At 46.9% G+C, this 22,093-nt stretch overlaps 1 protein-coding gene across 1 annotated transcript in view; it reads left to right on the plus strand.

The window, feature by feature from the left end:
* Nucleotides 1–22,093, plus strand: part of LOC142765973 (uncharacterized) — a 150,336-nt gene that overhangs the window by 31,821 nt on the left and 96,422 nt on the right. Inside the window, exons 3-4 of the mRNA XM_075867781.1 lie at nucleotides 4,681–4,728; nucleotides 5,718–5,765. Coding sequence (XP_075723896.1) covers nucleotides 4,681–4,728; nucleotides 5,718–5,765 — 96 coding nt within the window. The remainder of the gene's footprint in view (nucleotides 1–4,680; nucleotides 4,729–5,717; nucleotides 5,766–22,093) is intronic.

A 22,093-nucleotide genomic window follows, 5' to 3' on the forward strand; every position in this document is an offset into this window, starting at 1 on the left:
GCCCTTTCGCTCGTTTCAACGGCGGGCATCTTGAAACGATGCGGACTGTGCAAGGTGTCACTTCTGTAGTCACTGTGAAGACAATGGAAAAAGCCGAGCGCTAATGTGACGACAGAACATCATTTGCGTTTTTCGGCGTGCTGCATATAGTGCACGTTACTCCTAGGTGATCCGCTGCGTGATCACATTTTGAATGTCGAGTTAGGCAATCAATAAGCTCAGCCAGCAGCGTTGCCTTTTGCGCTCTCATTCGCCGAAATAACGCACGTAGTAATACTTGGTCCAAATATCATGTGTCTATGAACATGCATGAAACCACCAAACGTCCAACTGCTGCAGAAAAGAGCCGAGGAAGAAAGGTGAAAACAAACTCGGTTTATTAAGGATAAATCTTTTAAGGCCACTGCGGTGGTGCAGTATTTTCGATGCTCGGCTTCTGACCCGAAAGACGCATCTTCAAGTCTAGTCGCGCATGCCGTATTTCGATAGAGGAGAGATACTTGAAACTAGTATAATGAGTGGACGTTAAAGAACTCCGAATGAGCAAACATTCCCAAGTCGTTACATTGGTGAAGCTCTTTGTCATATCTATATATTAAAATTTATTTCTCTCTATATATCGTTGTTCTGTCGCGTCGAGCGCCTGCACTTACTATTGGTAGGAGTCGAGCCTCGACCCAAGAGTTTGTTGGATTCGAATTTGAGATATTCATGTGTCGTCTTCTACTACTCGAACCATAAACCCCGATTGAAGTCAACCCATTAATTGGATGCAATATAGTAGATTAAGACAAGTAAGCGTGAAATAATGTGGATTGAGACTTGCAAGAGATGTCATTGGCTTTCACTTTCAAGTCTTTTCATATTTGGGAGTATCTTTCCTGGATAGCAGTTATAGCTATCGTTTTCTCTTTTTTTCTGGCTTATTAGAATAAACTGTTTATTTATCGCATTTCCTGGCTATTCATTCTGGACGCACGATATTCAGTGGTTTACTGTATACCACTGCACGCGCGATATTCGCACCAAGAAACGGAGCTGGCATAACGTCTCCGAGGCAGAGCACAAAATTCATCACTGCAGGATGAGCATATCAAGCAACTTCGTTTGAGAAAAGCCGAAAAACTGCATGTTTTCCGTGCTGCATCAAGGAATAAAGCGTATTGCATGGCGCGCTTGAGCCATGCTATTACATTAGAGGCATTTTCGCCGCTATATTATCGCTCGGGAGTACCAGTGCTTGCCCAGCGACTGCAGAAGTGGCACTTTGCACCGTCCGCATCGTTTCCATATGCGCGCCGTTGAAACGAGAGAAAGGGCAGGCTGCCAGGTGATATGGGACGAGCGTGCGCAGTACGTGCTCCCGAACAGAGCCATGCAGCTGCCAGCGCCTCGGCACGTGTTCCGTGGTCTCTAAAATTATGCACTCGACTGTACACGCAGGCACGTGCCGGGTCGCGTTGCTTTGACGCATTCATGTTTGAGAACGCGCGGCGTCTCTTCGTCACGAAGAGAGGCTGACGTAGTGCCGTCTTGAAAAAGTCTTCGGCGCAAAATGCAGCATGCCGCATTTCAACCCGGTTGCCGCCGGGCCGCGCCGACGAACGCTGGTCGGGCCGGTCGCGCCTGGAATCAGACTACAGACGAGAGTACGTCCCAGGCGCCTTCCCTTACTCGCAGAGACGGCATAATTTGTTTAAAACTGCCAAGGCGCGCCTCGCTATCACGGTATGCAGTGGCTCTGGGAGTTTAAACTGGGATCTTTTAACTGGGTTAACTGGGATCTTTGTACAACTGCGCTGTCGCGCTGTCATCGGTTGTGGCAACAACCAGCGCAAGAGCCCTGCCGTGGTGGTCTAATGGCTAAGGTACTCCGACCCACAGGTCGCGGGATCCAATCCTGGCTGCGGCTGCTGCATTTCCGATGGAGGCGGAAATATTGTCGGCCCGTGTGCTCAGATTTGGGTGAGGGTTAAAGAACCCCAGGTGGTCGTAATTACTGGAGCCCTCTACTACGCCTTCTTTCATAATCATATGGTGGTTTTGGGACTTTAAACCCCACATATCAATCAACAACCAACGCAAAAGGAATAGATTTCTGGGGACTGTCTTTGAAGTTTACAGCGCATCGCGCGAATCGTGCCGGTGCGGCGTTTTGCAATTGCACATATTTCCATTCACAACAACAACAAAAAAACGCTGAGCTCGGTCGTGCTATAAGATACAATCGCAATCAGCCAGAAAAACTACGAGCCGAACGAAGTGTACGAATAAGTATACTTATTGCGCTAATGCAAGCGTGACACCAGCTGCTCCACTTTACAGCAGCGATTTGCGTGTAGTATGCCTGTAGTATGCGGCACAAAACTGCTGCCGGTACTCTTTCGCAGGCAGCTTGTTAATAGGGAGTTTTAGAATAGCGTATCGTGAGCCCTTGCGGTGTGGTCGCTGCCACTGCGCATGCGTCGTAACGCGAGTCGGCGTTCGCGTTCGCGGACCGCACGCGAAAAATCTGAAATTGCGTGTGGTGATGGCGGCCCGCATGTGGCCCGCAAACGCTGGTTTCGAAGCTACGGGCAGGGAAGGCGGCCCGCGTGTGGCCCGCAAGCGCTTGTTTTGAGGCTACAGTGGCGATGCGATCGTGCGTTGCGGATCCCAGTAGGAAAAACGTCATTCTAAAACTCATATGGCACCCGCTACGCCCGCAGCGCTTGCAAACGGTATTCTAAAGCTCCCTAATAACACGATATACGTATTACGACTCACACGTAGATGCACGCGCCACGCATGTTCAGTACAACTGTAACGGCCTACTATCAAGATAAAAGGAGAAGTGAATGGCGCGGAAAGTATTGCTTTCGACTCGGCCGCATTGCGACATGCCTTGACTGTCACTAGGTGAATCCGCATGTGCTTACAGCTGGCGTAATTGAAGCATTATAAAATATTGTTCTGGCTGGCACTTTTGCACCGCGTGTGTGATCCGAGTGCCCGGCAGGCTTGGCAATTGCTACACATGCGGTGCATGATCGTTAGCCGGATTCTAGCGGAACGTAGACGTCGGCTTACAGCATAAGCTCTACCTTATCAGGGCCAAGGCACACCGCAGTTAACGCTGTTCGCGTTTCTTTCAGTCGGATAATACGTGCCTGATGACATTGCTTCAGCAGTCTGCAATGCACGTGCTGCAGACTTCCCGGCCTCTCAAGAAGGGTATTCTAGACGTTTCGCATGAAAGCAGCATAAACTTCTAGCACAAGAACAGCGCCAAACATGATTACAGCCGCACTCGGGTTGTAAAGTTTCGCATTTGTATTGCAGAGCGTCTGCTTGCGTGGCAGTTGAGGGTGTTCTTCGCCGCGCTTGCAACACATGGCACCACGCGCTTTTCAATGTGGCAGCAAGCACTGAGCTTGCTGTGTACTGGTGTAAAGAGTGTTCGCTTGTTTTCGCGTTGCGTCGCTGCGCCCATCGTGCGTTCGTGTCAATGTTAACTCGGTGTATATTGGACCCTTCAAGATTCACTCGAGACCGTTTCGCTATAGCTCCAAATATACCATATTTGGTGTTAGGTAACGTCAAAGGATGTCGAAGGTATATGACTGATGAGAACATGATAATTTTGTCACGTGTGTTACATAAAACATGACAACACACCACGCTTATGATGCGCTCGCGGCTCTTGCACTAGCTCCAAATATATGAAATCTGTTGTCACGTGACGTGAATAGACACGAAAGTAAATGACCTGTTTAACCATAATACTTATTACATGCGTGCTCGCGGCCATTTCACTAGTGACACATATGCCAAATTTGATATAACGAGACGGGAATGGACGACGAATGTAAATGACAGGTTCGAACATGATAATCTTGATATGTGTGTGTTGTTAAACATGGCTGCATACTACGCTCATAGCGCGCTCGTGGCTGTGTCGCTAGCTAAACACATACCAAGTTTCTTATCAGAGGACGTGAATAGATGACAAAGGTAAACCACACGTCCACTCGTGATAATCATGAAAATGAAGTCATGTATGTCATAATTTGCCTCCGCCTCGTGACATTGTACTGATTTTAAAAAGACATATCAGCCTTCCTCATTCGTGCTCCGCATACCATCGATTCCTACTTCACGTGGGATCTCCCAATTTTTTTTCATTAACCAAGAATGTATGATAACAAAATTTAATTTGCTTTAATATTCAGAAATATATTTTGACATGACAGACGTGCTGAGAACAAAATGAGTTTACAAATTCAAGAGCGCTTGCGTGAACGTCTCTCAATACAACCAAAAAAAGAAGGGAAGATGGCAAACGGTTGAGGGTTGAGGTAACAATTACGTGTATCAAAGACCAGGTCGGTAAGGCAAGGATGGTCACGCTATCTTAAAAATCCCTGCACAGTACAAACACACCACCAAAAACCTGATAAAACTCCACAGAACAGTTAATAAAAATTGTTTTAATCGTTTTCGCCTGATTAGTAAACGAACTTCAGTGAAACTTGCATTCCAAAAGTGCATGTAAGGCATTTATGAAATCTATACCGGGATAAATGGCAACTGCACAATTACTTATCTACCTTGAAAAATCACCATTTACATAACAATACAGCTTGGACTATTTAATTTTATGTTATATAGATTCCTAATGTATTACTAACTCAATTCCAGACTGTCCCCACGCGAGGTCTTGGAGATGTCAGTCACCAAGGGGTCCGGGTGAGTTTTTTCCTCTAATAAAAATTTTGCAATAAGTTATGTTGAGCGAAACGTGTAAGTGACTGTGCCAGAAATAAGGTTCAAGGTGCATGACACGAGCAGAGACCAAGCGAGTGCAGATAAGAGTGTATGACTTTGTTCGTATGTGTGAATTTTGTATGTATACTGGTACACAGACAGAAAAATAATGCCGAAAATCAAACTAAACGACACATTGCAGCAATGTGAATTATCACTTCAACCTACAGTGAGCAAAATACGTTTTTCTCGTTTAAGAAAGAAATGAATCGATAGCCTACTATGCTGTTATTGTTTTATTTCAACTGTTGAAAACAGTTTCTAACATCAACTGTCCAACGTTTTTAGATAGAATAGTGTAAATTGAAAGAAATATTTATGGCTAGTATCTCTCTCTTGCCATTTATTCCTCTCACACACACACACACACACACACACACACACACACACACACACATATATATATATATATATATATATATATATATATATATATATATATATATATATATATATATATATATATATATATATATATATATATGCTTGTATATATATATATATATATATTAAAGTCATATTAATTAGTCTTGGTTACACTGATAAGAGTTACGCTAATATTTTTCTTATTCTTATTCACAATACATTCGTTCTAATATCTTCCATTACACATTCATTTGTAATATTGTCTGTTATATATATATATATATATATATATATATATATATATATATATATATATATATATATATATATGTATATATATATATATATATTGTCCTAACTTTTCATCCAGCCCAGGTGTGCAAAGATTGAAGTCATTGTGCGGTACCGATAGGAGAACATGCATAAGAATGATTAAGATATTTTTTTCCTTTGTCCAGTTATTGCGTTCCTGATATAAACAATGATATGAAAATGTGATTGAGTGTGTGTTTCATTCTCTACTTTTCTGCTATCACAATTTGCAGAGGCTTGCTGGCGGTATGGTTGAACTTCCGGCTACTGTTCCTGATCAGGCAAGTGTTTTTAGAGCATACGAAAGCACATTGTTTCTTGAAGTACCAGTGTTACAAGCAAAAAAGGGCACACTCTAAAGTTGCCGAAAAGATCTGCCGTCTCATAACGATACAATACAGAATATTAGTGCTAATAAAAGACAAATCCAAATAAGAGCCGTGTTTATAGTTTTGCAACTTGCGTAAATATGTATAGTTCCTTTCTAACAATGTCTGTCACAAAAACACTGACAGTGGGACCAGAAGTCTTCTAAGCGTGCTTTATATATATTCGTGCTTGAAGAACATAACTTAGAGTTATCAAATGTCATATAGCAACGAGGCAGAATAGACAGAGTACAGAAGGAGGAGAGATGTCTGGCTCAGTAGTTGAGAAAGAGAGCGAGGAAAGAGAGTTCATGAAAAAAAGAAATTTGTAGCGACAAAATAGACAAAAAGAATGAAAAAGCGAATGACAAATAGAGAGAGAGTTAGACGAAGGTATGAAAGAAAGAGAAAATATAGAAACTATATTACGCAAGCACAGCGGAAAACCGAAAAAAGAGGGAAGAAAAGACAAAGATGGAAATACCAAGCAAGTAATACACAAAGAAGGCCGCCGATGTTTTGAGTGTACCTCAGCATCTTCATGCACAGAACGTCATATTAGGTGGGAAACAAAGTTTTATAACAAAATTGGCGATATATTTGCAGGAAATAATTTTTGCGCAAGAAACAAAAATTGCATTTTCAGCCGCATGGAAGCCCTGACGATGCAGCGTCATCTCTGTCAGAATGTGTAAAGCTTTAAAAAAAATTGGGGAACCTAATGATTTGCCTTTAAGAGTTGAACTCGATGATGATATCCTGTTCCTAGTGCTTACTTCAAAAACTTGGTTCATGAAACCTTTTCGAATTTTCTATGCACCCACTACGTGGTCTTAAGGAAGTAGGCGCATTAGGGTGTGCAACTGTAGAAGTGAGGTACAGGTTTTCAACCATGAAGCCATTATTATAATCACATATTCTGACGCCCATTGGCAATGAAAGCTTGTACCACGCAATATTACTGCAATGTTTTATGTTCCATTGTGAAGCATGCATACAGGACGCGTGTGTTTGTGAAGCGTGAAACCTACTTTCTTCGAATTTCTAAACAGGCGAAGTTCTTTTCACTAATTTCACTAGCAGAGGCAGTGCCATGTGGTTGAACGAGCCAGGTTCTTGCTCGCCTGTAGCGATTGCGATGGTGGTATTTCGCTATTATTTACGTTATTTGTCCGGTAAATACATGGCTGTTTTCCACGCAAACACTTTCACAAGAAATTTAACCTATTCTCCTCAATAAAAAGTTTATTACAATGAAATATAGTAAACTATGTACCTGATTAACCTTCTTTGTTAGCTATGCGCTTTTGAGCCTGGCTGTCCCCAAGCAGGCAGATGTCCTACAACTAGACCTCAAAGCAATTCACCGTAAACCTAATTAGGCACTCATTGGTATAAAAATACTACCACAATATATGTATTGTTGCCTCGTAAGCAGAAGGGTGGGGGTGCAGACATCGCCACTGCCTATATTGTTTATAAGCAGTAGTGTATGTGCACCATTATGAAAAACAGGTTCGCGAACATCATTAAGATAGGGATAAGATAGCAGCAAACTGTTATATCAGAGCCTTCTGTAGCTTTTTTATACAGAGAAACACAATAGCCCTTTGTGAGAGGGAACACGTAAACCTGCGGTCTGCGCTCTGCCACCGCGGCCTACCGCACCATCCAGGGGGAGCTAAAGAAAGCATGTTCGCTTCTGGTGACATCGCTCATTGAGATACCGGAGCATAATCTAGCAGCGCTTGTCTTTTGACATTGTTCGCCAATAGATGGCACCCAAAGCAGACGTGTTTAACTCAACTGTCGTTTTATGGGACTGTAGGCAGCCGCCACAGAGCGCAGGCCATGCGCTCTTCCCTTGAGCTCGTGAGCATTGCCTACCAAGCCAATCAGCTGCTTTTACCGCAACACAATGGAAAAACAAAAATCGAGAATTCTTCAAGGAGAGAGAGAGAGAGAGATGTAGGCTATATTAATTTCCGGTAGATTGTGGGATGGGGTCCCACCTAGGTGCCAACGGAGAGACCGCATCTCTTGGCAGCTTGCTTGACCTGCTGGCTCGCCCAAAGTTGCTTGTCCAGGCCCGAACTGCGCAATGCAAGGAGGTTTGAGAATGTTGCTTGAGTGGGAGCTCTTGCAATGCTTTAACAGCAGTAGTGAAGCCAGCTTTTTCCCTCCAAAAATCTGAGAAACATGCAATTTTCGGGTGGCGCCCACTAAGAGATCTAGTGTCTTTGATATGTTGGTCTATAAGCTACGTTAATTATAAATTAGAAAACTGCTGTTTCCGAAAAAATATTTCGTCGAGACTAGTATCAGTGTCATAATTTTCAATGAAATGTACTTTTAATTCGAGACTTACCAAAGAAAACTAGTAACACAAGGGCGCACTACGAGCACTATGTGTCCCCAAAAGGTTGCCACGTTAAACTTGTTGGGCGTGCGAGAAAAGCGCTCCTTCTGAATCGCCGACCGTCAACAGCTCATCATGCCTCTATAGAATGGCTGCAGCTGCCGCCGTTTTACGGTTGGCACGGCCTCAATGTGGGCAAGAATTTTTACTCCGAAAGTTTTTCATAACCTCTTTCGAATACGTGTTTGTGCGCGATGAACCGTTCTGTGGATCTGTATTCTGCTCATCTGTTGCGGAAAACAGGTATCAGGGCGCCAAGAATTGGCATTTTAATCTTGACGGCTGATGCGCACCCATTCTGGTTTAAAAAATTGGTCACCCTTCCGCAAAATAGGTTGAGACGCACTAGTGGTCACCTCCATGAGGTAAAACTGCATTACCATGCCGTTTAAAGACGGCATTACGTAGTGTGCCTGCGCGTCTTTTCAATTTCACAGACATGTTATTGGGGTCAGTTGCAGTGATCTGTCTGATTGCATTTAGCAATATACGGCAGGGGTGCTTAATTTGGTTTGTCTTTCACGTGCTCTCTTTGATGGGCGCAAGGTTGGCGTAAAACGCACGCAGCTCATGCTGCTCGAATAATGAGATCCCATTGGTTGTCTTCTATTCACGTTAACTCAAATAAAAAACTGTGTGTTCCGATAAACGATCGAGTGAACTGGAAACGGGAAGGCACCCAGTCGAAAATTTGCTTCAGTGTAAAACTTGGAAGATCCAACGTACAGAGGGAATCGATGATATGCGAAGCACAAATGAGAAATGTTGATATGTAACTTTAAAATCTGAAAACGTTAAGAGGTGATGGTATATGATGCCGTACATGACTTCCGTGTCATAATTATTACGTTTGGATGTGTCGTTCCCCTTCGTCATCTATTCACGTTTCGTAATACCAAATTCAGTACATGGGGAGCTAGCCGAACGGCCACGAGCATGCTATAAGCGTGGTATGATGTCATGTTCTTACGTGGCACGCATGTCAGGATAATCATGTTTGCACCAGTCATACATTTCGTCATTCATTGACATGACGTAACGCCAAATTGGTTATATTTAAAGCTATCAAAGCGGCCGCAAGCGCATCGTGAAGGCCCAGTATACTCCAATGTAGTGTTGACGCGCGCGCACGCAGGGCACAGCGACGATACGCTAGCAAAACGTGAGCACTCTGTAGTTTGACGCCAGGCGCGACCAGTGTCCGTCAGCGCGAACCGACAGCATTCAGCACCAATTGCGACATGCTGCATTTCGTGCCGTTGCTTTATCCAGACAACACTGCGTCTCCCTCTTTTTTTGACAGAGGTAAGCTGGACGCGCTGAAACGCGCATGCGTCAAAGCAACACAGCGTGGCGTGCGCCTACGAGTATATGGCAGGACCAGCACCCTACATGGCGATGCCGGAGTGACGCGACGAAAGGAATGCCAGCAAGCACGCGCACCGCCTCACGTCAAAATGTATTGGTGCTTTGACTGTGGCATGGAGTCATGTTCTCACACGACACACATCTCATATTTTAATATGTTTGCACCAGGCACATACCTTCGTCACCAATTGGCGTCATGTAATATAAAACTTCGCATATTTGAAGCTAGCGAAACGGCCATGTTGTCATGTTGCGTGTGCTGTTACATCACACGCATGTCGTGATTGTCACGTTTGGATGTGTAATTTACATATGTCGTCTGTTCGCGTCGAGTAATACTGAGTTTAGTACATGTGAAGCTAGCGAAACGGCGAGCGCCTCATGAGCGTAGCATGTAGCCCTGCTGTTTCGTTACACGCGTCTCATGATTACCATGTTTGCACCAGTCACACACCTTCGTAATCTATTCACGTACTGTAATACTGAATTTGGTATTTGCGACGCTAACGAGACGGCCACAAGCACATCATGAGCGTGGCATGTAGTCATGTTGGTACATGACACACATGTCATGATTTTTATGTTAGGGCCTGTCGCTTGTTTTGCTGTGCAAACGTGCAATATCATACGAGTTTTGCAACATGCCATGTGAACAAAGCCACCGCAAGAGCTGGAAGGACAATCAATTGTAAATCATGGCATTTGTGACATACATGTCATGATTTTTATGTTATGACTCTTGGACTACTGCCGAAAAAGCCAGACTAGAAGTCTTCATTCGACAAACTGTCAACAAGGTTTTGGGCCTTCCTTCAAGAACGAGTACCATGAAACTCCAGGCATTAGGTGTTCATAACAAGCTTGACAAATTAATCGAAGCGCAGCACATTGCCAAGATTTTCAGACATTCGTGCACTAAAGCCGGCAAGGCGATTCTGTCCAGAACAGGTATCACCTCTCCTCTGACTAAAGAGAAAGCAGTTCCTCTTCCAGACGCTGTTAGGTTGCCAATAATGGTTCATCCACTACCACGAAACTTGCATGCGGTACATAATCAGGGTAGAAGCGCGAGGGCTGAAGCCCTTCTTTCTCGTTTAAATAGCAGAACCAAACAAATCACAGCATATCTACGGAGTAAATGATGATTGGTGGGGCGCAGCGTTCGTCAGTCTGTATGTCTATTCGTTCTTGCGTCCACCTATCTGTGTGATCCTTGGTGCACCCGTCTGCTTGTTAATTCGTCTGTCTGTCCGTCCATCTCTTTTTGCGGCCATCCCTCTGTCTGTCCATCCGTTCATGCGTGTGTGAGTCCGTTCGTCCTTTCATATGTCTAGAGAAAACTCCAAGCACAGCCATCTTACAACTTTTCATCATGGTGGATGGATGTAAAAACTTTATTTCGTCAGAAAGCAACTGAGGATGATTCCGTGTTAGATGGCCATCAACCCAAGGTTGGCGGCGACCTGTGTGGCCCACCCCACGACCCTTAACTGGACGACTGGGTCTGAGCTGGTCAACACGGCCTCCCAGTGCTCAAGAGAGCGATCACGCATAATATCCACCGGCGGCGGCACTATGCTACATTCCCAAAATATGTGATCATATGTTGCCACAGCCTGACACCATTTGCATTGCGGCCTAATCTCCTCCGGGTACATTTTGTTCAACACGTAAGGGTTGGGAAAAGATCGCGTCTGCAGTTTTCTCCAGACGCATTCCTGCGCCTTAGTCAACCGCTTGTGCGGGGGCGGATAAAACCTCCGTTCTAGTTTATAATGATTATTTATGTCATGAAAGGACACCAGCCCATCTCTTGCGGACCTCCCCGGAACTGACGGCTCACCTACCCGGCTAACGAAACCTCGAACATTCAGGTGAGCCGCCTCGTTCTTAGGGTTCCGAGAGTGTGCTGGTACCCAGACAATTTCCATTCCTCTAATTTCTCGTCCCGTGGCCCCATGCAGACATCGTGCGGTGGTCGCCGATATTCTGCCCCTCGCCAGATTTCGGATGGCTGTCTTTAAATCACTGAAAATCAAATCAGACTGCAAATTAGTTATAGCTAGCACTATTGCCGCTTCCTCTGCAGTTTCCGAGGAGCGGGTTTTGACCGATCCAGAGGCGACCAAGCGCCCCCGCCTGTCCACCACCACAATCACAAAAGCGTCGTTGTCCTTATATTCCGCAACATCTGTATAGACTGCCGCTTTGTACTCGCCGTACTCGACGTTTGAAGCTCTGGCTCTTGCCTGCCTGCGCTGCGTATGGTGAATCGAATGCATATTTTTGGGCAAAGGTTTTATGTACAGGACCTTATGTAACTCTCGCCGCACCTGAAGTTTAGTGTCCCCAGTGGGAGCCTCTGCTCCAATGCCAATCCTTTTCAATATAATCCTGCTCGCTTTGGTTGTCGAAAGCCTAGCGTGCTGCAACACCAGATGCGCCCACCATAATTCATCCAGGGTGTTGTGTACCCCTACTTTTAACAGCCTTTCTGTAGGTGCGTTGTTGAGCAACCCAAGCGCTGCCTTGTAAGCTTGCCGGATATTAGCCTCGACCTTACTTTTTTCTGCGGCATCCAACTTCATGAAAGGTGTCGCGTAAGTAATCCTGTTGAGCTCAAACGTCTGTACCAGCTTACAGAGTTCTTTTTCTTTAACCGCGCTCTTACGGTTAGCGATTCTCCTGATTAGCCTGACAGTAGCATTGACCATGGTCTGAAGTTTTTCAAGGGCCACCCTATTCTTCCTGTTTGCAGATATTGGCCAAGAATTCTAATCGTTCGAGCTTCAGCTACCGGCCTACCCCCTACCTTTACCTCTAACGGTGGTGGCGGAATATAGTGTCTTGCATGTAGCTCTCTGGGTTTGTCCCGAACCACAAAGAGCTCGAACTTTGGCTGAGAGCATGAAAGTCCCGCCTCCCCTGCCAACTCTTCGACAATATTAACTGCCTGTTGCAGTGTTTCTTCCAGATGCGCGTCACTACCCCTGGTTACCCATAGAGTAATATCATCTGCATAAAATGCGTTTTTGAGTCCCGGTATCTCCTCCAGCCTCGGCGGTATTTTAATTAAGGCGATGGTAAACAGGAATGGTGACAAAACTGAACCCTGCGGCGTCCCTTTGCCTCCCGACGAAACATTCTCGAAAGCTTTATACAGGTCAAGCCCCAATACAGCTTTGGTGCCCGTACCATGCCCGGGATCGACTACATCATGTTCTAACTGTATCATGACATCCTGTGTGGACAAATTGGCCCTGAAACCTATCATAGTTGGGGGAAAGATGGCCTTGTCCTCTGCGTAATTCTGAAGCCTGTTGAGAACCACGTGCTCCACAAAGTTGCCCACGCATGATGTCAGCGATATGGGGCGCAGGTTTTCCAAGCAGAGTATCTTGCCTGGCTTCGGAATAAATATAATTCTAGCATGCTTCTATTGTGCTGGGATCTCCCCTGCCACCCAATACTCATTTATCAAGTCAGTGATCGCCCCGACCGATTTGAAATCTAGGTTTCTCAGTAGTTTATTAGTAACTCCATTCGGACCTGCGGCAGACGTAGTACGCAGCTGCCCCATGGCAAACTCCACCTTCACAATTGTGAACTCTTCATCTAGGTCTTAGTTTTCCACCCCCGAGTAGTGTGGTAAGCAACCGTCTACTCCATCAGGTATGTACCGATTTCGGAGTTCCTGTATAAACTCTCCAATTGTGCCTTCATATTGATGCATTAACCGAGTCATTTGTCCCCGTTGCGCCGATTTTGTTGCTGCCGGATCCAAAACATGCCTTAACAGCTGCCATGTCTTTTTGCATCCAAACTGTCTGTTCATGCGATCACAAATCTCGCCCCACTGCTTGGCTTGCAACTCAATGGTATAATTTTCGATTTTACGTTCTAACTTGGCAGTCCTTCTGCGAAGGACGGCATTATGTTTTTGCTTCTTCCACCTTCTCAAGAGACTCACGTGCGCTTCCCGCATGTGTAATAGTCTGGAGTTAGCGGTAAACTCTTCCTGCTCGACTGGCACTTTTACCGTGGTATTATTTACATCCTCCTTGAGCGCCTGTACCCATGCATCCAGGGCATTAATTTTCCCGTTTACAGTGTCTGCTCTGTTTTTCCTAAATCTGTCCCAATCTGTAATTCTATGCCCCCTCACGTTTTGTCTTTATGCTTCGCAGCGCTAAACATAGTGGAAAGGATATAGTGATCACTTCCTAGGGCTTGTCCCGTGTTAATCCACTTTGCATTACTGATGCCTCTAAAAAACGTAAGGTCTGGGGAGGTATCCATGCTTTTGCTGTTGCCTATCTTTGTATGATCTTGTGGATTGTTTAACAGCGTCCATCGCAGATCCCGGGCAACTTGCCAAAGCCGATTGCCCTTTGGGCTGGCTCGAATATAACCCCACTCCGGGTGAGGCGCATTGAAATCTCCTACCACTATAAGCGGAGTGCGAGCTGCTAACCGTTCAGTTTGAATCAGGAGTCGTGGCAAGCTCAATCCTTTATTTTTTGGAGAACTATACACAATAAGTAAAAACAGACTCTTCTCATACTTTCGTTTAGGCAAAATCTCTAGCAAGACATAGTCTTCCCTACTGCTATCTACGGAATGCTGAATGACAGTGATGTTGCGATGGACTAGCATGGCTGTGAAGACGCGTGATACGCCCTTGAATCAATTCCTGGCGCTGTAAATGCCTTAAATCCAGGTAATTTTACGGAACCACTAGCCTCTTGTAAGGCTATTACGTCTGGTTTACTGCCCAGATTTTGTACGTGCAACTGCAGGTTATCCCGCTTTTGACGAAAGCCCCTGCAGTTCCACTGCCAAACCTCAATTTGCTGGCGAGGCGCCATGATGAGGCACCAGGTTGACTAATGGCACTTGGCCACCCACGGGAGGCAGTCTTGCCTCCTATAAACTATGAAGCTGCTGAAACATGCCCATGACCTGGGTTTGAGAATCCCTAAATTCAGTGGAGAGCATGCCGAGACGCTCCTCTATTGTGTCTAATCTGGCTTCGATCTTTTTGACTCGAGCCTCCAACCTATCCTGTCTTTTCCCTTGTTTGTCTAGTTTATCCGCAGGTGTTGTTACATCCGACTTAAGACTAATGACCTTAAAAACAGGCTGTGGCATGTCTACTGGTGACGTTCCGGCTAATCGTTTTGTGTTAGCTACCTCATCCCCCGGCAGTGGTCTCTTCACTGTCCCCCGATTCTCCGCTTCCATTGCTGCACTCTCCTGTACGCGAGCAGACGCCTCTTGCATCGCTTTCTGTAGGCCTTGCACTGCTGGTGCCTGTGTCCCCAGCGGTTGGTCGTTTCTAAGTGCGCGTTCCATCTCTGCAATTCTGTTTTCCATTCTTTTAATCAAGTCTCCCTGTCGCTGAACCAGCGCTGCTAACTCCCTCTCTCGAGCGGTTTTGCTCTGGGAGGCCGTGCTTGACAAGCTCACCTTTTTGTTGGTGTCGCGTCCACAGCTGTTGGTAGAGGATGTTCGTCCACCATCTTGGCCGCCCCCGCGCCCTGGCAATGGCGGGAAGGAACTCGACCGGTCCCTGCTTTTGCTTCTGCCTTCTTTACCCCTCGGTGACCGCTCCGTGGCCCTCGAGAACCGCTTGTCGTTGCCAGCTTCGCTCTCTCTTTCGATGCTCTGCTGCCGGCCTGTCGGTGGCTTGCGAGCCAGGCGAAACTTGCAGTTCCGGCTCCTTTTGTGATGCGCACCATGGCACACGATGCACTCCGGCGTGCATGTAGGTGGCTCTCCTCCTGGCGGGGCAGGATGGTCCTTCCCGCAACGGTGACATAGGTTGCTCTTCGGACGATAGCAAACGTCCGCTCGATGTCCAACTCGTCTGCAGTTGTAGCAGGTCTCGACTAAATTCCTGTGCGGGATCACAGCGTACAGACAGTTCCAGTAAGTAATCTGCCGAGGTATGCGTTTTCCTCCGAACGTAATCTGAATGGCCTTTGACTTTCCCAGAGGTCTTGCGTCCAGAATGTCTATGCCTTCATTTTTCTTCAGGAATCCCTCCCGAACTTCTTCCACTGGGCATCCATCATAAGCACTGTAAATCACTCCCCGCACGGAGTTCTCCGACGGCGCCACGAACGCCGAAACCGGCAGGTCACGATCACCCAGCTTGAGCGTCTTCACAGTCGCATATGCCCCACTGCGATTTATGCACGGTGTGCTCACCGTCAACGTGTTGTTTGTGCCATTAACCCGCACAATGTTTTCTTCCGCGGCAATCGCACTCGTTAGACGCGCTGCTGCTCTCAGTGCACATCCGAGTTCTCTCGCTGTCACAACACTCAAGTCCCAGTTCTGGGGCCTGTACACAATCTTGAAATCCATGGCTGGCAACTTGAGAAACGGTCCGCGTTTCTTCCATACCGGCGCTTTCCCCAGCTTGACTTGCGTCGCTCCGTGCGTCTTGCGCCCGTCGCTGCCGGCCAGCGTCTCGCAAGGCTTACTCTTGGCATTGTCGCCACGCTGACTCTTCTTAAATCGGTCCTGTGCCTTCAGCACTGGAGCCCACTCTCCCGCTTCAAAATCTTCGGGTGTTATAGTCTCCCCTTCGACGTAGTATTCCATCTTCAGCCCAACAAGGCCCACGGTCACCGGGCGCAACTCAGACGCCTGGCGACGCGGCCTAGGCTTGGCCTAGGAGATAGGCCTAGCCTTGCCACCACGGGGTTGATAGTAAAATCTCGGAAACTCCAAAAACGGGGACAAACTTGCCTAAACGAGTGGTGTCCGTAGGTACAGGGAAACCTCCTGCAGACGAGTCTACTGACAGCAAGTCCACAAAAAAGCGCGTCCGCCGATAGTCGGTCACCGGGCCGGAGCTCATGCGAAACACGTCCGCACAGCGTCTCACTCCAGCCCATAATCATCTTTTCATCATGTATTCAACATATACAAGTGCCCCCATCCATCAGACATTGTAAGGACCGCTGTTTCGGGTATGTGCCACTGGTGGTTACGTGCTACGAGGAACGCACAAGCCACGCCATAAGCAGCTTCGCCCCTAAAACGCACTCTTCGTAGACGCATTTAGGTCGGGACCGAATAGCTTTGTGGCTGCAGTGGTAGACATGAGTGGACGCACCGTGAGTGCCACCTCGGTGAAGACGTCCATCGGGGTAGCTGAAAAGGTTGCTATCTTTTTAGCGCTACCGACTAAGATCCATCGTTATTTTTTCTGATTCCATGAGCGCTGACAGGTCCTTTGACACCAACCGAATATCTTTGGCTGCTTACAGAATTTTCATGAATGGCGCAGTGTTTCCTCGCGAGTTGACGTGGTTCCCCGCCCACATAGGTGCCTCCGTCTCCGGTATCACCAACCGCAACAGAATGGCTCACGCTCGGTCGCGAGGGCCCATTCTACGCCCCGGGCTAAAGACCTTCCCTCATACTGAGGGGGAGGGGAGCGGTAATGTCGCCAACGGGGACCCGTTGACCACCTTTTATGAGTTGTGTTCGCACTACCGATTAGGTAGGAAATCCTTTCCAGATCCACACAGGGAGCTAACAAGGAGGCAGCAGATAGCCCACCGACTCCTCCAATTTAGCTCCTTTCCGTTGCCGCAACTTTGGTGCTGTATAGGGACATTTCTCCTAACTGCTCGGCATGCGACTATCTCGCCACCTTCCCTCACTTGATGTGGCTCCCACTTGCGCGTTTCAACAAGGAGACATCACGTAAACGAGATACACTTTTTAGAATGCGTCGAATATCCACAACATGCGAAACAACTCGGGGCGGTCCAGGGAGCCTGTGAAGCGATCGGGAACCTTTGGTCCTCGACCCCGTTGCGGGTGTAGCCCTCGGTGGGTTCTTGGGTACTTTCTACTCAGGATGCAATTAAAGTTTATCTGTCTGTCTGTCTGAAGAAAAGCAATCAACGTAATGCAAGAGCCGGGCCTTGTGCTGTTCTTTTTTTTTATTATTCGAGAGGCTCGAATGGACGTCGAAAGATGACGGAGGGGCTTGGTATTTCTTAAAAGGTTCCACAGAATCGACAAGGGCGAAAGCTTTGGTGGCTTCCACAATTTCTTCGATGTATGCGACCGTCGTTCCTTTGATCACGTGTTTATACTCATTGCTAAAATTCGGCTTAAACTGCTGCTTGAGCGAGTCGGTGCATGATTATTTAGACAGATTTATCAGCGCAAAAAAGCCAGAACTTTTAGAAAAGAAACACACACACAGGCTGTTCCTAAGCATAAGCATATCCATTGCTTTGCCTCCCCGCAGCTGGGCAATTCCTCTTACGACGCAAATACTGTGGGTAACCAACAGATGCTGAGTGCCTTCAACGACGCCTTCCAGGTCACTAGACACTAGATCGAGGCTGAATGTTGACTTGTTCTTCCAGTATATTCAAGGCGTGGGTCCCTGATGGCGTACACGCCGGTAGTGCTCCTTCTGTGGATAACGTTATCGTCTTATTTCTCATGTTGATGACTGCACCATGGAGGCATTAGAAGTCCATGCCAAGGATGACATCGCTCGAGCAACGCTGTAGGACGACGAAGTCAGCGGGGTATATACGGCTGTTTATGGAGACACTCGCTGTGCATATTCCTGCCGGTGTTACAAGATGACTTCTGGCTGTGCGGATGTCAAAGCCTTCTCAATCTGCCCTAACTTTCTTCAACTTCGCGGCATACAACACACTGATGACGGAATAGTCGGCTCCAGTACAGACGAGAGCTGTCACACTGTGGCCGTCGATAAGAACGTCTAGATCGCTAGTTCACCTTCTCACGTTCCAGTTAAGGTCTTTCGTGTCCTTCTTGTCTCTGTGTCGTCGTTTCGTTCTCGCGCTATAACTATCGTCATGGCGTTGGGTCACGGCTGCGTCAGCTTGTCCCGCTGTTTCCACGTTGCGGCGTCAGGTTACCTTCGGTAAGTGAGGTTTCGTCATCAGGTCTTTGCTTGGTTGGCACCGTGTTTGGAAATCTTCGTCGCGGCATTGTCATCGCAGGAAAGTGTTCGGTAGTTCGTCGCACAGCACCACATCTCCATCGGTTGCTACCCTTAGTTTCCCGGATATGGGCTAGGAGACCGAGAACGGGTCAGACTTCGACGGAGAACGGGTCAGACTTTGTGGTGTCCAATGCGTTCCTGCCAGGTAGTCAGCGATGTCACGTGGCTGTTCTCTTTCTGTGCACGTGGTGCATTGACGGTGAAGCCGCGCAGTCCCATCTGTCGGTACTGTCTGTGGTGGTAAGTGTGGTCAGCTTCCCCGCAGTGGCAGCAAAATGGGTGGTGATCGGGGGCGTGCCATACGTCTGTCTTCATCGGTGCTTTGCACCGGCCTGCAAGTGGGTAGTATGGCGCTGGTGATGGTGGCGATGGTGTCTGGCGGTGGAACTGCGGTGGTACGGCGTCTTGACCTGGGCATGGTGGGGGAGCGCTACGACGCACTGCAGCAGCGTAGTTCATAGTTTCACGATGAAACTGCGCGAAAGGTTCGGTAATTACCAACGCTTGCTCGACTTCTTCATGAACAATGTCATTGATGGAGACCACTCGAGGCTTTGACTCCTAAAACATCTTACGCAGTTCTTCACGCACATCCGCGCGGATGGTCTCACGTAGATCATCATCTCTGTGAGCGTGAACGTCGGTGTAGTCCATTGCCGTTCAGTGGTGGTCATGCTGCCTTCTCCGCATCTCGAGCGCCTTTTTTATAGTTGTAACATCCGCGAGGAACTCGGCGACCATCGAGGGTGGATTGCGTACAAGTCATGCGAAGAGTTCTTGTTTACCACTCCGCATAGGCGCCCGAATTTTTTGTCTTCGACCATGTCAGAATCAGCAAGTAGGAACAGTCGGGTAATCTCATTCGTGGAGATGGCGACTTCTTCATTCGGGAGTTGCACCCGGGTGTCCAGCAAGCAAGCAGCCTTCTCTTTGTGGACAATACTCGCGTAGGTGTGCAGGAATGCGCCGCGGAAATCGTCGCAGGTCTTGAATGAACACTCCCGGTTTTCAAACCGTGTTTTTGCGGAGTCTTCCATAGAAAAGTGGGCATGTCGATCGCAGCTTGTACTTGGTGCTGCAGTTGTTAAACGCAGTGACATGGTCGTATATCTAAAGTCAATGATCCAGTTCTTTGAGAGATGTACCTCGGAATGTTGGTGGCTCCTTGAGTTGCTGGAGCAAAATCGGTTCAGTTTGCACGGGAGCTGTTCGCCGTGTCTGAGGTCAGCGACGTGCTCTGTCGGGTCTTTAGTGGTAGAGGCCCGTACTTTGGTAGAACACCAAGTTGCCGGTGGCTTGTTCGTTGCTCGGGGCTGGCGTCGATGTACTCTTTCCGGCTTGGGCTGGGTTCACGGCTTGATGGGGGTGTCCGGTACATGAAAGAGGCAGCACCTCCATCAGATGTGCCAGCGTGGTGAGGTTAACGAAGGGAGCAGACTTCAGGCCGGAAATGAAACTGTTTATTTGGGCCGAACTTGTGGCCACGCAAAAGGAAAGTCAGATTACAGCAGGTCACTGGCACTCATAGCAGCGAACAGGGCGCTGGCCGTCGATCAACTGACAAGTGGCGAAGCGCGTTGGAATTTATACCCTTGCTATCGAATAATATAGCGTTATCGCAAGCGGCGACGTAGGTTCCGGAAAAATATGTAATGTGCACAAATTGGGCGTAATCTTACCTAAACAATCGACTACATACTCGAAGCTTCTCGAACGTCGTAGGTGCAGTTTGCGCTGTTTGTAGTGTTACGGGGTGAAAACAAAGCTTGATTGATTGATTGATTGATTGATTGATTGATTGATATGTGGGGTTTAACATCTCAAAACCACCATACGATTATGAGAAACGCCGTAGTGAAGGGCTCCGAAAACTTCGACCATCCAATGTTCATTAACGTGTACCAAAATCTGAGCACATGGGCCTACAACATTTCCGCCTCCATCGGAAATGCAGCCACCTTTGCCGGGATTTGATCCCGCGACATGCGGGTCAGCAGCCGAGTACCATAGCCACTAGACCACCGCGGCGGGGCGATAACAAAGTTTCGAAAGCGAACATGGCAATATAATGAATTCCTAAAGTAGCCAGAGCGGCGGTGGCATCCACGAAGACCAGACGCGAGAGGACGTTGTTTTCAAGCCACCCTGGCATTTTTTTTTGGTTTTCTCGGCTTCTGAAGTGTGAACGTATCATTCTGGCGTTTTGTTTTTCTGTTTGTAAAAACACATTACCATGAACCATTGCTTCGTGTATACGGTTGTTGGCCCATGGTTGTGTCGTTTATATAAACAATTACGGGCGACCACGATCATGCCATCTTACAAATGAACTTACAATATAGTTACGCTAGATATTTCATACCGAAATAACTTTAACTAAAATAGTGCTCTGACACTTTCTTTAAGAAAAGAAATAAAAATGATTGCAGCTGACTAGATCTTGCCATTGAATCTCAATGCAAACATCTTGATCGTTTGAGTAGACTAAGAAGTGGTTATCCCAACATGTTTGTCGTAATATAGGCTTCAAGGCAGTGGATATAAGTGAGTACTTGAATCTATCTCAAAGTATAATAAAACATACTTGAGCCTGTGCTGAACAAACTTTATTTGATATAACATGCACCAATTTCATTAGCCAAACGAAAGCAAGTTCTTAAAATGAAGAACTAGTAACAGTAGCTCACAAAAATTGCCGCAGCACATGTGTGAATTCACCCAGCCATACGTGCATACACAAAACTATTGAGGCAGCATATGTTTCATAAAAATATAAACTAAAGACTAGCTTCAATCACGCAGCCCTTCCCCACAGCCCCACCGCGGTGGTCTAGTGGCTAAGATACTCGGCTGCCTACCCGCAGGTCGTGGGATGAAATCCCGACAGCGGCGGCTGCATTTCGAATGGAGGCGGAAATGTTGCAAGCCCGTGTGCTCAGATTTGGGTGCACGTTAAAGAACCCCAGTTAGTCAAAGCTTCCGGAGTCCTCCACTACAGCATATCTAATAATCATCTTGTGGTTTTGGGACGTTAAACCTCACCAAATAATCAATCATTCCGTTCCCTTATTAGAAAATTCTACTTACAGCGCAGCAAAGTCACCTGAGTGGCGGTAACGAACTTTAAAAGGCTACTGTATTGCGTATATTGCTTAAACTTGAAGTCTATGCTGTTCTCAGACACCCATTGCAGAGCTAGGTACATACAACTTGTCGAAAAATTGTCTTCAATAAAATATCGGTCACTATACAAGCAGCACTGTAACAATGCAAATAGCGTTGTCAAAATGATGCACACAATCGTGCTTTTGTGCTTACAGCCGTTGCTAACTGTTTCATATCATGGTGTACTCTTTTCAGTCTACAGCATCATTAAGCCCGATTCCTGGTCCTAGTTTGGTAATAGTTTCACTTCAAGAAAAATTATGTTATTTTTTA

The sequence above is a fragment of the Rhipicephalus microplus genome, chromosome 6 (genome assembly GCF_043290135.1).
Source record: "Rhipicephalus microplus isolate Deutch F79 chromosome 6, USDA_Rmic, whole genome shotgun sequence".
NCBI classification, from domain to species: Eukaryota; Metazoa; Arthropoda; class Arachnida; order Ixodida; family Ixodidae; genus Rhipicephalus; species Rhipicephalus microplus.